We start from the raw sequence: 18,085 nt of genomic DNA on the forward strand, positions 1-18,085 counted from the left end.
ACAGTGAGATATTTTTCAGATTTCATGCCCTCCCCAAAAGCTTTCCAGTGCCTTGTCTCTCTTACCTTTTGCTGCAGAGGGAAAGAAAAAGAGAAGCAGCCAGCAGTATCTTGAAGCTGCCGGCGAGTTCATGGTGCAGATTGTGTGCGCAAATCAAAATGCATGGATGGGCAGCGAATCCGAAAAGGGGGTGGGGAGAGACCCCTCGAGCCGAGATTCACAATATATTGCGGCCAGCCCTGACTTGCTTCCTATCCCCAAATTACACATCACAGGGAAGGCAAATGATTAATCTGCAGCAGCAAAAGGTACTCAGGGCCTGGAATGTGGTGGGTCAACATTTACCAAAGCTCTGAGGATGAATGCTGCAATGGACGTTTGAATCGGAGCCTTTGGAATCTGCTTGCCTGTTTTGTAGACTTTCTTACTCCCTACCCATCAGCCCCCATCTGTAAGAAAGTTCTGCAAAGGGGCCCCCTTCACCTTCCTCCTCCAGAGGGAAACTGACGTGGAGGAAGCAGGCATAGCACTAAGAGGCAGCGCCTCTCTCTCTCCTCTTTACCAACACCAAGGGGCTCAGTGTTCCAGCCTCTAAGATCAAGTTACTTCAAGGGCAGGCTGGGAGGGAGGAAGAAGCTTGGCTTTGTGAATGCACTACTGGAGGAACGAGCACACACATGCATATGCATGCGCAAGCACAGCCAGACGAGATCCATTCTAGCTTGTATGAAGGCTTCCCTCACGCTGAATTGGATTGTTTGGGAGGAAATCATTCATAGTGAATGAAAGGCAGACCCGATACTTCCTTTGCTTGGATGAAATTTGGCATCACTGATAGGGATCACATGGCGGCACAGAAAGTTTAGGTGTTTCCCTGACACTGGAGGAACAGTCCCTTTGCAGAACAGGCTTTCCATCGCAGAGGAATGTGCAAACCGCAAGCACTTTGCATCCTTGTTTCGCCTCAAGAACTGAACGGCTTCTGGAGGCAGGCAGAGGCATGTGTCGAATGTTTTTGCTCATCGTAGATTTATTGTTAAAGAGAATTCTACAGGCTGACTTTAGAAACCCAACAGCAGCAGCAACAACAAAACAATTCCGTACGATTAAATTCTTGTTTCACGTAATATACATGAATTTCATCAGCAAATTCCTGAGCAGGAGGAATCTTTCTCTCTGTCCTCTCCCCTTCACTCTAGTCAGTTTCACAGCCCAAACAGGTAACTAGAGCCTAGCTCTTTAGGAAAAGTTTCAGCTCCTCCACACCCAGGACAATTCAGAGCACTAAGCAGCAGCCTCAAACAACTAGCTTTTTATTTTTAAAAAACAAAGCTGCAGAATTTTGTAACATCTCAATTGCACTCCTACTATGGTCATTAAAAAGCAAGCAAGCAAACAGCAGTGTGGGGATGGAATGCAAATTGTTCCAAGGGAGGAAATAATTAATTGACATACTACCAACTTTCAAAGAAGGAATGAAAGGCTCTGAGTCCTTGTCTCAAAGTTCAAAATCGTCCTACAATAGGCACCATGCCATTAAAGGTGCACCTTCCATGTTCATCATTCTGCAACTCCTTGGCATTCCTCTCTTGAATCATGCTGAATACCAAGCTGGGACACGGGAGGACACAGCGGAATGGGTCTTTCCAACGGTTTCAGAATTGTGCAGAGTCTCATTGAACAACATCTCAAAATGTCATCCCCCTTGAAGACTGCAGTGCCTCAATCCAAGAGGCGCGTTCTGAGATGCTGGGTGTTTCTAAAGAAGCCCTTTTTCTTGCAGCATTGTTGCCATTGGGTGAGTAGCAGGAGCGGTATCACTACAAGCTGGAGCAGCAAGAGCAGTCACATCAGGAGGAAGGATTCTTTCTAATTGGTTTGGTCTGAATGGTTTTGCTTTTCATCTGCAGAGGGGTGAAACTGGAGAACCTCTGCAGAGCCGATGTGCACTGAAAATGGAAAGGACAAATGAGACGGTTTGGTTAATGTGTTTCCAGTGGATATGAGTGTTATGTACTGAAGTTCTCACCCTGGGCCAGCAGGGGGATACTGTAGATAGTTATGCAAATAAGAGATCGAAAGTGACGTTCAGTGATTGGATAGTTTTAGAAAAGTTGTTACAGTTACGATGTACTGGAGCTCTATATAAGCAGGCTGACTGAACCCTTCAGTTCAGTTCTGTTCTGGCCTGTGAATAAACAAGAGCTGTTTGAAGAATCGCTGTGTCGTCTGATATGTTCACCCACAACTTAACAATGAGAAGCAGAGATTATGGCCACATTTTTGTAAACCCCCTGCCCAGATTTGCTCCCCTAAACACTATAAAGGCATACCACCAGACTTCCAAGCCTCCTTTGGGCAACTAGGTAGCATAGGTATGAATGATGGCTGATTGCTTGCATCCACCGAAGTAAGCCAGAATCAGCAGAGAATTCAATAGGGTTATACAAATATAAAGTGGAAAGATAATCCAAGTTAACTTGGTGCCTGAGGTCAAAGATCAAAAAGGCCCACTCAGTTGTGTGTGGGGATGGGGAAATAGTAATAGAGAATTTTTCACCCCTTTAATGGTATTCAAAAATATATATGAAGTATGAAGGAGTCCCCTCAAACTGTCTAAGAGTAAGGCCGGAACGGACTAAAACCTAAACTTGAGACCAAAATGCTGGGAAGCGCTCATGAAAAGTAATCTGCAGGAGAAATTTTGTTAAATTTTGTTAGCCACAGAACAGTAAAGTATCAATCCGTTTCAATGAAGGATCAGGGAGCCTGTTATTTAAAAACAGGTCACATTCACCGGTCATCCAGTAAGGAATGTTAATTACAAATATCTATCAAGTCCCATGGGAAGCATACATGGCTAATTTTCTTTCTCCAGTTGCTGGTTACGAAATATCAAGGCATGTCCTATGTCTAGGAGCATTGCTGATTTGGACTGGGCCCACTGCCACGACAGAAAACGCAAACAGAAAAACCTTGCTTAAGTCAAAGATCACTTTGATAAACCTGAAGCTTTTTGAGAAAGTGCCAGCATCTTTCACTTTTCTGGATGCAGCTCACCAAAGGCTTGACTTCACATAGGCCCCAGGTGAGAACACCTTCCTTCTTTAGAAATACAGGAAACGATTGTGCCATCCATTTTGTAATTATGCAAGTCCTGCTGTAATTATATGTCAGGAGGACACAGTGTTGGCTCTCTGTGTGGTTCAGCATGCACAAAGCAGGGATGAAGCATAATTCCACATTAAGTGCTTACACAATACATATGCAGTCCTGCTCCTCCACCTTAGGGTAGCTCACTGAGCTTAAGGAGCAAGCATACCCTGTGCAGATGGCCTCATATGAAATAGTTTGATGGGAACATGTTGGAAGCTGAGCTGTATAATCGGGCACTGCCCTTGGCTTATTCTGAGTCTAGAGTCTGAGTCTCAACCCACCTGAAGCACATCCAGCAGCTAATTTCCTGCTTAAGACACAGGACATTTCCACTGGTTGCCGCAGGGACACCTACTTAATGCCTTGCATTTTCCATTGAAAACACAGCATTTTCGACAGGGTTTTTTTGTTTTTGTTTTTACCTGGCTTTTCTTCTTCTGGGATAGGTTCTTGTTTTTGTCTCATAACAGACAGCCTGCAACAAAATAAACCAGGGCCAACAAGATTATAAGAGAAGCTATGCACCTTGACCAACATTTCTGGCATGAAAACTATTTTTGTCATTTTGTGATCATCTTGGACAATCTTCAGCATTTGCGTAGCCCTTTAAATGGTTTCTTTCCAGCAGGAATGATGCTGGGGAGACTTTAGCAGTCCGCTGGCTGTGTCCCTAATGTTCATGCAGTGCCACATTTACATATGAGCTAAACAAGCTATAGCTTAGGGCCCCACTCTCTTGCCCCCCCCCCAATTTCACTATTAATATACTTCTTCTTAATTGTATTTCAGTTCAACCATTACTTTGATAAAATACATATTTTGGTTTGTGCAAATGGCTTTAGATACCTATTAGGTCCATAAATTACCGTATAGCATATATTCAACACAAAAAACAGTGACAATTGGTTGTTGACAAAGGACAGCTGGACATATAAAGGGCCCCATGACCTTCAGTAGCTTAGGGCCTCATCAAACCTAAATCCAGCCCTGTGTTCATATAACATATAACCAGTGGGTTTGAAGTTCTACTGGAAGTAGAAGATGATAATAATAATAATAATAATAATGAGAATGTATTAATTGTAGTCCATCCTAGCCACTTGTCCCAGCCACTCTGGGCAGCTAGTAGCCATTGATAGCTTTACCCTGCATGAATTTGTCTAGACTTCTTTTAAAACCATCCAGGTTGCTTGCTACCACTACCTCTTGTGGGCACGAATTCCATGCTTTAAGTCTGTGCTGTGTCAAGAAGTAAAGGTAAAGGTACCCCTGCCTGTACGGGCCAGTCGTGACCGACTCTAGGGTTGCGCGCTCATCTCGCTCAAGAGGCCGGGAGCCGGTGCCGTCCGAAGACACTTCGGGTCACGTGGCCAGCATGACGAAGCTGCTCTGGCGAGCCAGCACCAGCGCAGCACACGGAAACACCGTTTACCTTCCTGCTATAAAGCGGTACCTATTTATCTACTTGCACTTAGGGGTGCTTTCGAACTGCTAGGTGGGCAGGAGCTGGGACCGAACGACGGGAGCTCACCCCGCCGTGGGGATTCAAACCGCCGACCTTACGATCAGCAAGTCCTAGGCACTGAGGTTTTACCCACAGCGCCACCCGCGTCCTGTCGTGTCAAGAACATGTCTAGTTATTTTCTGTAATATGCAACAGAAATTCATTTTAGCAAACATTCAAAGGACTTGCAAAGGGGGCACCTGGTTACATGATTTCTCCCAAAGCTGCGTGGTTTGGAGGCAAATCCTGAGGCATCTGGGGGCAACTGTGATGGATGCTTTCCATCACTTTCCATGCTTGTGGTCAGCTCCTGAGGATCAAGATGTAAATTGGCAGTTGCCGTCTGCAACAATCCCATGACAAGGTCCTTTTCTGCAGGGAGAGGAGAGGACATGGTTTAGGAATAAAAAGATCTCACCTGCACAGTTTTAAGGTAAAATAAATAGGTTTGTCCCAGCTGCCCTTCTTTTTTTTCTGCATGCACTTTCACATATAAATAAGAATTAGCCCACTAGTTATCATTCCCATATAAAACTATCAGTTTATAAATAACCACATGAACCTGCCCAGACCTTGAGATATTTGAGGGGAATCTAGATAGAGCAGGGTTTCCCAAACTTGGGTCTCCAGTTGTTTTTGGACTACAACTCCCATCTTCCCTAGCTAGCAGGACCAGTGGTATGCAATGATGGGAATTGTAGTTCAAAAACAGCTGGAGACCCAAGTTTGGGAAACTCTGAGGGTTGGTGATGAGAGAACAGGCCTTCTCTGTAGTTGTTGTTGTTGTTGTTGTTGTTGTTGTTTAGTCGTTTAGTCGTGTCTGACTCTTCGTGACCCCATGGACCAGAGCACGCCAGACACTCCTGTCTTCCACTGCCTCCCGCAGTTTGGTCAAACTCATGCTGGTAGCTTCAAGAACACTGTCCAACCATCTCGTCCTCTGTCGTCCCCTTCTCCTTGTGCCCTCCATCTTTCCCAACATCAGGGTCTTTGATCCCTTCATGGATCAACATCAGGGTCAGTGATCCCTTCACGGATCACTGCCTTGCCGTGGTGAAGGGGCTTGAATAACTCAGAGAAGCTATGAGCTATGCCGTGCAGGGCCACCCAAGATGGACAGGTCATAGTGGAGAGTTTTGACCAAACGTGATCCACCTGGAGCAGGAACCGGCAAACCACTCCAGTATCCCTGCCAAGAAAACTCCATGGACAAAGACAACAGGCATATAAAAGTTATGATGCTGGAAGATGAGTCCCTCTCTGTAGTAGCCTCTCGTTGATGGAATGCTCTCCTCAGGGAGGCCTGGCTGGCACAAACTTTGTCATCATTTCAGCATCCGGCAAAGACATACTTGTTTCCCCAGGCATTTGGGCAACACTGGTGATAGGACTGTGCTTAATAATGTTTATGTGATTTTATTATTGCATTTTCACTTTGGCTGTAAAGTCACTTGGGGACTTCCTTAGAGGAAGGTGTTGTACAGGTGTTAACATACCTGAACCACACTTAGGAATTATTCGTATGTTGCTAATTTAGGTGCATATCTAGGAATCTAATTTATTATGTTTATTCATCATGCAGGTTCATATACTGCTAAGTCACAAAAAGGGTGATGTGCCCAAGACACTAATAAAACAACATAAACTTAATAAAACAAAGAAAACTGTTCATAGTATGCAGATTGCACACAGCTGAGTCACAATACCTGATTGAATAAAAAAGCTTTAATAGTGAGGGTGTCTGCTTAATATCAGTTGGGAGTTCCATGCTTTTGGCACTGCCACTGTTAAGTGCCCTATTCCTGGTAGTTTCACCATGCACCACTGGCAAAAGTGTCGTTCCTAATGATCTAATGGTGTGGCAAGGCTATATGGAGTGAGGTGGTCCAGCAGGTAAAGTGTTTGGCCTGGTGGCATATTGGCAGCCAGGGCAGATATTTCAGCAGAGGTGATGTGTGCGGTCTCCATAGTCCAGCCAGGGGTGGAGGTAGGGGAGGGCGGTGAGGGCAGGCTGCCCTGCCCTGGGTGTCGCCACTAAGGGTGTGTGTGTGACAAACTGCCAGGCGGCACTCACCACGGGGCCTGCAGCATGCCTGAGCCACATGTCTCTCCTGGGAGTGATGCGGTGGCTTGAGCGCCTGCAGGCTCCATGCTGCCCCAAACAGTCCGCCCACTGCCTCCCCACCCCCGCTGTAGGGTGGCTGAGTGGGAGGAGGCAGGCAGACTCCTCTGAGGCCCTGTGGAGCATCCTGCCCCGGCTGGCCTCGCCCCTGCGGGCGGCTGGCCCCATCCCCAGGCTGCCCAATTGGCTTGCTCTGCCACTGGGCCCAGCCCAGTCAACAGCTGAGCTGCTAAATTCTGCACAAGCTGCAGCTCCCAGGCCAGTTCTAAGGGTGGCACCACACAGAGCGCATTGCAGTAATCCAGGGCAGCAATGCATGGACCACATTGGCTGGGCTATATAATCTGCAAATGAGACATAGCCGGAAACAATGACCAGAAAATCAGGACTGACTTGTCGGCTGCATATTCTGCTGCAATCCCCCGGGTGCTGCTGTGTTGTAATGTGTGGAAAGGCCTATGCTTCAAGGTGGCATTGCAAACATGCTGCATGCCCTGAGTGTTTCGATGCATTAGACAACAAGCCACTGAGCTGCAACGGGTGTTAACAGGGGGAGATAGTCGATAACAAAGTAGATATAATCCACATTTCCAAAGCCTTTTGCTCCTTGCAGGCTCTGCATGCACCTTACCCCTCTGCGCAGCCATGAGCAGCCATTGCTGGATCGCAGTCAAGGAGTCTGTCTGCAGGATCTGACAGAGCAGCTCCAAAATCTGTTGGCAGAAGAGTACAGTGGGAAAGTGTCAGCACAACCGGGGTCAGAGTGACATTGAAAGAAACAACAGGGTCAAGAGGGTATACACACAGGCTTATCTCGGTAATTTTTATGCTGGTGAGAACTTTGCCCTACCTTACCATTCGTTGTTCCTATGGTGCAATCTCCCCACGCCTCTCCCCGCAGTCCCAGGCAGGGGTCAGAACGAGGACGCTGGTCAAACCCTTGGTGGGCTTCCATTTATACCTAGTAGCTTTCAGGCAGCAAGGTATGGAGACCTATCTTAGGATAATTAGCGTTGCCATGTGTCCTCTTTTTCCAAGACACACCCTCTTTTTCAGGGGTATAATTTGAGTCACATTGCATTTATTTGCTTTGAATGTCCGTCATAAGGTAAAGGTAAAGGGACCCCTGACTATTAGGTCCAGTCGTGGCCGACTCTGGGGTTGCGGCGCTCATCTCGCTTTATTGGCCGAGGGAGCCGGCGTACAGCTTCTGGGTCATGTGGCCAGCATGACTAAGCCGCTTCTGATGAACCCGAGCAGCACACCGAAACGCCGTTTACCTTCCCGCCAGAGCGGTACCTATTTATCTACTTGCACTTTGACGTGCTTTCGAACTGCTAGGTTGGCAGGAGCAGGGACCGGGCAACGGGAGCTCACCCCGTCGCAGGGATTCGAACCACTGACCTTCTGATCGACAAGTCCTAGGCTCTGTGGTTTAACCCACAGCATCACCCGCGTCCCATGGCCGTCATAGTCTCCTCTTTTTTGCTCTTCAAAATATGGCAACCCTAGAATGCTTAGGAATTCCAGGAAAGGTCCTGGGAACTTTTACTTGGTGTTGGAGAGTAACCTAATGCCATGGGCAGTGTGAGATCTTCCCCGTTGCCACCACACTTTCCTTAGGACCCCTCAATCCTTAGACAGGTGTGCTTTCTGAGAGTCCAAAACAAACACTTATGAGGGGACAGAGCTAGCCCAGAGCCCAAGGTATAGCTTGCTTTTCTTTGTCAAACCCTGCACAAATGCAGCATGAGCCAAGTGGATCTAGGCATGTGAAGGGGAAATATCCCTTTTGAGTCTGGCCAGAAGTACGCCCAGGACCCCGACACCAACTTTATGAAGTTTATTAAGAATAAAAGAGGCAATAAGAGGACGAACATAGGCTGCTGCTTCGGGAAAAGAATAAAAGGATTCTTTATGTTCAAATCTCTCCAACCTATCACTGCTACTTATAATTAGGCTTCAGGTCTCCGCACGTATAAGGTAGCAGTAATGCTGAGGAACTGGCAACAGTAATCTCTGAAAGAGTTTCTGATCCAGGAGGGCCTTGGTGGACAGGTGGTTGTGGCCTGCCAATAACTAGTCAGTCAGGTCCATCAGGGAGATGCCTCAACATCTTTTGGAAGTTGGGAGATGGGCTATGGAAAAGTTGAATAAGGCCAGTTTTCTCCAGTTCTACCAGATGAAATCTATTTGTGTATTCAAGAGGAGAGACATGAACTCTCTGGGGGGTGGGGGTTGAGAATAAGATCTTAAATAGGCAGGTTAGCACGCAGCAGGCCTGAGTTACACAGCCTAGCAAAAGTTGTGTCTCATGAATCTCCGGTCTGTTTGGGCACTCGCTCTACGTAGGGCTCTCAGACAGTGGCTATTTAGAACCAGGTTTTATTCTTTTCAAAGTGCAAAGAGTTCTGCACTAGTTGCCCATTTGCTGCTGGGCTGGGCCAAGTTCAGTGTGTTACTATTGGCCCTTAACAGCTTGGGACCAGTTTACCTGAAGTATCACATTAATCCATATAAGCACATGCAGCTGCTTGAATTTGTGAAACTGGCGCTGTTACCGATGCCATATAATACTCATTCCACAATTGTAAGAAATCAGTCCTTTAGTTCAGCAGCATCTACACTTTGGACTCCTCACCTATTGACACCAGGCAGGTTCCTTCGCTGTACTCTTTTCAGAACTTGTTTAAAACATTGTTGTTTATGCAAACTACATGTGCTTATCTCTTTTTTGGTTACTGTTCATTTTAATCATCTTTTGAATGTTTTTAAATACCTGTTTTTAATGTTTTTTTTTTAATCAGTGTTTAACTTTATAGTTTTGTAATCCACCTAGATTTCTTACAACCAAATGGTATATAAATTTTGTTTTTGTTTTTTTAAAAAAAGATTAACATCTCTGGGCACTTTGCTGCTTTCCTAACTTTTTCCCCAAAGCAAATGAAACATAACAATCGTGTGTGTGTGATAATTATCTGCTTTATCAGATTTAATTTCTAATCCATTCTGAGCAGAAACTGTTCTTATTATTCCATCAATTATCAAATTTAATTTATAATCAGCTCTGAGCAGAAACTTTTCTTATTACTCCACCAATTAATTTCTAGGAAAATAGTTGTAATTGGTTTGTGGTACAGGTTAAAAAGAAGAAGAAGGGTCTGTTTGCCCCATTTTTTTCATGCATGGCTTACTATAAGTTCTTGGTCCCGGAAGAGCAGGGTCGCATCCTTGCCTTTATTCTTGGCATTGTTCCTGTGCAAACGGCGGGACGAATGGCAAGCTGTAGCTCGAGAGGGAGGTGGGATGAGACGTCCTGTTTCTTCTGAGTATTGCGTCTTCCTCCGAGACTTTTCTGCCTTAAAATACAACAACAAGCTACAGTAGAGGAACTGGACATGGAAGAACAAGTCAGACACAAAATATTGCAACGTAGAGTGCTCCTGTCCAGAGTTGTAGTAAGCCAGCCATACCTTCTTTCAGGATACGCCATTCCATTCCATTCCCCTCCTGCCCAGGTTTTCCTTTCCCACCTGTCAATCAGCATTCCATGTCTACTGAGCACGCTCTGATCTTGCTGAGTTGAGTTTGCAGTCTGCCCCATATTCACTATTAGCATATATTACAGCAAATTAATTCTCTGATTATGGATCTGATAAGGAACCTTTAATGTGGACATAAACTCAGGAGCCTATTTTTGCTCCAGTAAACACATTTCTTAAGAAACCATTGCGAATGCATTTTGGCCCCATTTAAAGGGCCCTCATACCACTTTAACAGTCACTGCTTCCCCCAAAGAATCCTGGGAACTGTAGATTGTTAAGGGTGCTGAAAGTCCTGAAGAGACTTCTATTCCACTTACAGAACTATAGTTCCCAGAGTCTCCTGGGAAGAGAGATGGACTGCTAAATCAGTCTGAGAGGGGAATAGGGGTCCCCCAGGATTCTTTGGGGGAAGCCACAACTGTTAAATGTTGTAATAGTGATTTAAAGGTGTGGCCTTTCAGTATCAAGAAAATTTACGTAAGACTCCAAAATATGACATGGGGAAAGTACTAGATGTTGAAATCAAAATAACCCATCCTTATTTATAGCTGAGGCTTGTGAGCCATCTACTGGTGGCCAACAGTGTATATGTGTGTGAGAGATTTGTAATGACTTTTAATTAAACACGATTGATTGAGTGGTTGGTTGATTGATTGATTGATTGATCGATGTGTACGTGAGAGAGAGTGTGTGTATAGTTGGATGGATGGATGGATCTAGATAGATCTGTGGTGCTAAATGTTTAGGTTTAATGAAAAGAATGTAATTAGAACTTGTATGTTATAACTGGGATATGTTGCAAGAAGGTCTCAATGTGCATTAGAAAGGGGTTATGCAAGAGGTTTAATCAGAGGTTATTTGTAAAGACTGTGTCCAATGTCGAGAATATAATCAAGATCCATGTGTCTTGGAATGTGTGTACCTACTTCTGAGCGTCAGCAATTAGCATGGAAAGAGGTAAATGTTCTAAGTGCTTACCAATCTTTAATCCTAGTCAATCAACAAGTGTTGATGAAGGCAGGGGAACTCCTTTGTTAGGTGAAACCTAACCATGAGTACTTCAAAGCATCAAAAGAATGAAACTGAATAGAGGAAGCTTAGGTTTTAGGAAGATATAATTAGGAGAGATGCCTTGGACTGAGTGCTGCACTGACCCTCTTGAGATGACCATGCTATAAAATCTGGTCTCCATCCATGCAGACTAAATAGGTGGGGGGGAAATCATATTTCTTAAAGCTACAATGGTCTCCACTGCTTTCAGTTCTCCAAAGGAGCCCAAACCCTGGGCAAATGCCTGGAACCTTATAGACTTTTCCTACTGCTCAGCAGAGAGAGGGGGAGGCACCCAACTTTTGTGTATATATCTATATCTATCTACATGTGTGTGTGTGTGTATGAACCACTGAGCTGTGGCTTTAAATGACTGATATGGAAAGACAGAGCCTTGAATCCTATGTTTCTAAATATGAGTGGTTTGTAGCACTCAGTGAATTTGAGCTGGGTGAACAAAGCTCCTCCCAGAAAGTGCAGCACTTCATTTTTGAGCTGCCATCCAGGTTAGGTTGGAACAAGCTGCTCCCAGTATTGTCTGTATTTGAGGAAAAGCTCAAATTTCGGTTGTGCTAGTCTGCTGCTGCTCCATAATTCTGACCTCCAGTAGAGTTTCAGCACCAACCCTTACAAAACTAGAGATGATGGTGTTGTTGTGTAGTTGGTTGGCCTTGTGTAACCGGCCACAGATATTTAATTGAGAATCGTTCCAGGCAGCTGCTCCAGAAAGTCGGTTGGCGCCAAAGTTTCAACAATGGGAAGGCTAGCAACTGCATGCCATTCTTTGCCTAGGAACCACCCCAGTCTTTCCACAGTGCCCTGCCCTCTGATATTGGACCTTAGCCTCAGAGTTCAGAGAAGTAAGCTGGATTGGAGTGTTGACATCCCTAAATCTGGAGGCCATTGGCCTGATCCAGCAGGCTCTTCTTATCTTCTTGGAGTTTCAGTCTCAGCCCAGCCCATGGTGGAGCTGAGTTTGGGAACCTGTCTGCTTCCAGATGATGGCTCCAGCTCCCATTAGTTCTAGCCAACAGAGATGGGAGCTGGGAGTCCAATGACATCTAGAAGTTGCAGGTTCCTTGCCCCCTGCAAGGGAGTGTTATGCATGCTTATTCATTTCAACAGAAGTCCATCATGTAACTATATCATAAAATCATAGAATTGTAAAGTTGGAAGGGACCTCGAGGACCATCTCATTCAATCTCCTGCACTGCAGGAATCCTGCCCACTGCCATCCCTGGGTGGGCTCAAACCACCAACCTTCTGGTTACAAGTCAGACACACCAATCCACTGTACCATGGGTTTATCATCCCCTACCTGTACATTCCTGCCAACCTAGCAGTTCAAAAGCACGTCAAAACGCAAATAGATAAATTGGTACCACTCCGGCGGGAAGGTAAACGGCATTTCCGTGCGCTGCTCTGGTTCGCCAGAAGCGGCTTAGTCATGCTGGACACATGACCCGGAAGCTGTACGCTGGCTCCCTCGGCCAATAAAGCGAGATGAGCACCGCAACCCCGGAGTCGGTCATGACTGGACCTAATGGTCAGGGGTCCCTTTACCTTTTACCTTTACCTGTACATTAAGCATTCCACTAACTCGTCTTTGGGTATTCTTTGAATGAGAAATAATTTATTCTGATATCAACAAAATGAGGAGTTGTCATCTTCTGAAAGAATCACTAAAGAAGACAGCCCAAGTCTCAGCAGGGTTACAAAATGGAAAACAGCAGTGCTATTTTTCCTCATTATCCGAACAAATAATTGTGCTGGACTGTTTTTGCTCCCATCCACTGTACTTGGTTACTTTCATTCCCAGTGTTGGGCTCACCCCCTTCCTTAGCAAATCAGCCCCAATGTATGGGATCACAGTGCGCCACCCTTTCCTACTCACTGCCTCCTTTTTCTGAGTGGACGAGGCGGCTCTGACTCTTGCAGCAAGTTCCCTCAATTCTTCTCGCCAGGCATTGGACAAAGAACCTGCTTGAGAGAGGGGAGGAATGAGGAATATGGCAAATTCGAAATAAAAACAAAAGCGGCTGGGATGCGGTCATGCGGGAGCCAGGATCGGCTGCAGCTTCCCTCCCTGAGCTTGCCTCTGTGCGTAATGTGTGGAACAGTCTTATAGGCAAAATACATGACTGGCAGTCTTGTGTGATATATTGATAGCACGCAGTTGGACTGTACCACTTCAGAAGGCAGACTGAACGTTCCACTACACAAAAACCCCTTGTGCATCTAAAACTAGCATGCTCGTTCTATTATTTCTTATATGCTAGTTTTGACAGAGGCATCCTGGCCTTTGGGTTACGACTGAAGATCATTGTTTCAAATGCTGTTGAACATTCAGCAGCAACTTGATGAACATTCGGGAACAGATCGGAAACGAGGCCACATTCACGCCATACATATGAAGCACTCTTTTACCACTGTAATTGCCATGGATTTCCCCAAATAAACCTTGGAAGTGTTGTTTGTTAAGGGTGCTGACCTCACGGGGCTACAATTCCCAGCACCCTTAACAAACGGCATGGCTGTTGAAAATGGTATAAGAAAGTGGTATAAGAATGCTTTGTATATATTGGTATGGATGTGAACCCAAGTGGAATCTGTTAAACCCCTGGCAATAATTTGATGCAGATTCAGAAACAGCTGAGAACCACATTACAGCCTGCTGAGATCACGTGAGACAGCTCAAGAAACAGGCACACCCCCCCCCCATTTCTGCTTTAATGCGGGTGCTATTAATCACCGTGTCCTCAGGAGGCATATTCATCATGATGATATTTAATGGCACAGTCTGTGATATAATAGCATTGACAACCCTTGTTGATTAGGATAGATTGTAGGTGGTGAAGTGGATCTCGGAAGGAAGCTAAGCTGAGCTTTTTGACAGTAGTGCTCTCTGTGGTATCGTAAGACGGGGCAACAAATCATACACACACCAAAACCTGTTTCATATGACTATCAGGACTGTGCGAAAAGCTTTCTCTCCTTTGGAGACAAGCTTCCTTGTAATTGTCCAAACAGGCAGGAAAAAGTATTCACCTGGAGACTCTTATCAGTATCTGATCTAAGCACCAAGCTACAAAATACACCAGCTCCAGATCTATGCCCTTATAAACAGATATTTGGATGCGGGTCGTGCTGTGGTCTAAACCACTGAGCCTCTTGGGCTTGCCGATCAGAAGGTTGGCGGTTCAAATCCACACAACGGGATGAGCTCCTGTTGCTCTGTCCCAGCTCCTGCCTACCTAGCAGTTTGAAAGCATGCTGGTGCAAGTAGATAAATAGGTACTGCTGTGGCGGGAAGGTACACGGCGTTTCTGTGCGCTCTGGTTTCCATCATGGTGTTCCGTTGCGCCAGAAGCGGTTTAGTCATGATGGCCATGAGACCCGGCAAGCTGTCTGTGGACAAATGCTGGCTCCCTTGGCTTGAAAGCGAGATGAGTGCCGCAACCCCATAGTCACCTTTGACTGGACTTAACTGGCCAGGGGTCTTTTACCTTTATCTATCTATCTATCTATCTATCTATCTATCTATCTAATCACCCACAAATTTTGAGCATGAGGAACATGATCCAGATTGAGACCCTAGCATGTTTGTGGAATAGGTGTGTGTGTGTGTGTGTGTGTGTGTGTGTGTGTGTGTGTGTGTGTAGAAGGTTTAACTATTCATCCCAGTCCAGATCAAGGCCCCTGTGAGCTATTTGCATGGTGGGGGATAGTGGGGGAAAGCTCATTTTGAAGTGAATGGGAGGTGTCCCCCCAAAAAAACTCTTGTTTTGCAAATTGCCAGTGTGCACCCCTGGAAAGTTGTGCATGTGTGAGTCTGGCGCTTGTGTTGGAAATATTCCTGTTGCGTACTAACCTGTCGATAGCCAGGGGACTGGAACAGGTTGTGGGTCTCCGATGGGTATCTGAGCCCCAGGCGCCCCCAAAATAGAAGCACGAATCTGACTTTTTATCATTGGGTGAGGTGGCAGAATGGTCTGCTCGCACCACTCGTCATTAACTGTGCAAACAGGAGCACCGTTCAAACCTGCAACAGAAGAAGGCATCCATGGGTAAGTTGCACAGGAAAGAACCACATTACAGAAGAAAACTGGCTTGAACTAGAGATTGGAGGAGCTACCTGGTTCTGCTTCAGAATGGATTTCCTAGACTCAGATTCTTCACCTGTGTGCCTGCTGAGTCTTTAGAACTCCCTTCTGGAATCCATTTCGGATTTTGAAGGCTCCAATTCTGCCTTCAAACTTACTGAAAGGTGAGACTCCAGCTATGTACACACCATACATTGAAAGCACCCAACGCCCCTCAAAGAATCCTGGGAACTGTAGTTCCCATCACCCTTGGCAAACTACAATTCCCAGTGTTATTTGGGGGAGGTCATGTGCTTTCAATGTATGGTGTATGCACAGCCTCTTTCTGTGGCGTGGTGAGCCTACATTAGGGTATTAATTAGCGGAGGAATTTTTGTTGTTGTTGCATGCCTTAAATAGCGAATTGAATTGTCACACATTGTACTTTTTGCATTCTATTGCATGCAAAGCACATAAATATGCCACTGTAATTTACAGCTATAAGGAGCAATTTTGTGCTGCAGCATTTGCACATTTTTGTTTATTTATTTAAGCGCTTTCGGATTTTCATTACCTAACAAAAGCATGCCTGAACTTTACTTCTGAACAGACTCGTACAGGATGGCACTGCTGCGTGTTTACCTTGAATATGAGTGACTCTGTGAGGGTGGGGATTGTGCCGTGAGAAGAAAGAGTGATGGCTGAGGCAGCCAAACCGAGCGCTGTTCTTGGAATGGGGTCTCAAGGCCTGAGCGCTGAAACGGAGTGGGGTATTCAGGGCCATGTGTTTAAGCTTCCCTGCCAGAACAGTGATGTCTTTGCCTGTGAAGGAGCTGGCAGACGGACTCTTCAGATCCCCCATTTCCTCTTTTGTAGATGTTCCTGAGTAAAAAGAGAAGAGGCAAAGTTATAAAAAACAATTTTACAACTTGCAGAGCAACGGATGCCTAAAGGATGTCTCTCCTAAGAAAACAGTGAAATTTGGTTCCCTTGGCTGCTTACGTAGTACCCAGGCTCCTCGTTCCAAATCCGTAAAGGTGTGCAAAAATAGTTTGACAAACAACTTTAAATAATTGCAAACACCCCCGTTTCTAGTGAGACAGGGCGCTTCTAGACTGTGGCGAGTTTGCAAGTAGAATTGCAGCAAATTCAGCTTGTGCAATTAAAATGGTTTTGGATCTGGTGCTCTTATGCATTAAGCCTGGTTCAAAAATAACCTGACTTTCTACAGCAAGGAAGGCAATGGAAAAGCAGTGAAAAAGTGTGGGTTAACAATTGCTTGACATGATGCTGTATAAACAAGCAAATCTGAATAAATTCTGAATAAAAACACATTGTCTGGAAGCCAATACAGTTTAAAACATTTCTATTCCCTCCCACTGAAGTGAATGCCTTTAAAAATACATTGATTTTGCTCTGATCTGGCCTAACTATTACACGTTATCTTTTACACTCCAGGGAATCCAACCAACTTGATTAAATCCAATGTCTAGATGAACACTGGCGAGTTCTTGTATTTTTCTCTCTATAAAGAAGTCAATAATCCCAAATGTTGTACTAACCTTAAAAGCCACCCTTAAACAGACTGCCGCAAGTAAGGATGATGTGAACAATCTCGCATAGGTGTGCAGGAAAGGTTTTAATGCCAGAGACTCTATGACAGGGAGCCTGAGTCATGTGATGAACGAGAACTTGAGAAACAGAGTCTGCAACAGGTCTGCTGAAGAACAAAACAACTGGCCATTTAAAGACACCCTCCCTTCTGACAGTTTTGAAAGGTGACCTGGAGTCTTGGCTGTGCCACTGAGATCATATTCTGAAGACCCAGCAAGCTCTTTGTCTCAAAGGACTGTGTGCTGTTCAACACACACACGTTGCACCGTCAGCATCAATAAAAGAGATGCAATTGTGAAGAAGCATTGAAGCATCTTATCAAAACAAAAACAGAAACTCAGAAACACAGCTCAGTTTAATGATGCTATCTTGAAGCCCCACAGCGCTGCCTAAGTTGACTTTGATGATGTTTCCACCTAGGTCTGTGTACAGCATGTGCTATATGGAAAGCAGCTAATTAATTACATTAAGATGTTATGGTTTCAAAGTTTTGTTTGCCCAACGGAGGTGAACAGAGCCAACAGCTATTACTGGAGGTGAATGCTGGAATCTTTCTTCATTGATAGTAATCAGAATTTGTGAATGGTGATCATGCAACTTGCACTGCAATATTAACTAGCCCCTGCTAGGTCCTGTTTATTCAAACGCTGCTACCATTCCTGGGCAGGGATATTCCTATTCTACATGAATGATGATACATAGCAAGAATGGGGAACCTGTGGCCCTTTAGATATGGCTGAACTACAACTCCCATCATCCCTACATGTTACTGATGGGAGTTGGGGTCCATCAACATCTGGGCGACTGTAGTGTCCCCACCTCTGGTATACGTTTTTCACTCAAGGAAAGATATTGCATGTACCATTTAGGCTCATGGAAATGTGATTGACAATTAGGGTCTTGATTTGAGCAGCACCAGGCCTGGAATTTATTGTTGAACCCGTTGTTCAGTTTGGGGACCTGGCTCTCCCATATCAAGTGTAACCCAGCACCGTTTCCCAGCCAAATGGAA

General features: G+C 45.3%; 1 protein-coding gene across 1 annotated transcript in view; it reads right to left on the bottom strand.

Moving 5' to 3' along the window:
• TBATA (thymus, brain and testes associated) overlaps nucleotides 1-17,237 on the bottom strand; it is a 36,178-nt gene extending 18,941 nt beyond the window's left edge. Inside the window, exons 1-8 of the mRNA XM_083614282.1 lie at nucleotides 17,022-17,237; nucleotides 16,102-16,341; nucleotides 15,249-15,419; nucleotides 13,272-13,357; nucleotides 9,977-10,141; nucleotides 7,414-7,495; nucleotides 4,861-5,032; nucleotides 3,579-3,631 (exon numbers count right to left, since the gene is read on the bottom strand). Coding sequence (XP_083470408.1) covers nucleotides 3,579-3,631; nucleotides 4,861-5,032; nucleotides 7,414-7,495; nucleotides 9,977-10,141; nucleotides 13,272-13,357; nucleotides 15,249-15,419; nucleotides 16,102-16,321 — 949 coding nt within the window. The 5' untranslated portion in view covers nucleotides 16,322-16,341; nucleotides 17,022-17,237. The remainder of the gene's footprint in view (nucleotides 1-3,578; nucleotides 3,632-4,860; nucleotides 5,033-7,413; nucleotides 7,496-9,976; nucleotides 10,142-13,271; nucleotides 13,358-15,248; nucleotides 15,420-16,101; nucleotides 16,342-17,021) is intronic.
• Between the last annotated feature and the right edge of the window lie 848 nt (nucleotides 17,238-18,085).

This window comes from Podarcis filfolensis (assembly GCF_964270895.1).
Source record: "Podarcis filfolensis genome assembly, chromosome: 5".
Taxonomy (NCBI): Eukaryota; Metazoa; Chordata; class Lepidosauria; order Squamata; family Lacertidae; genus Podarcis; species Podarcis filfolensis.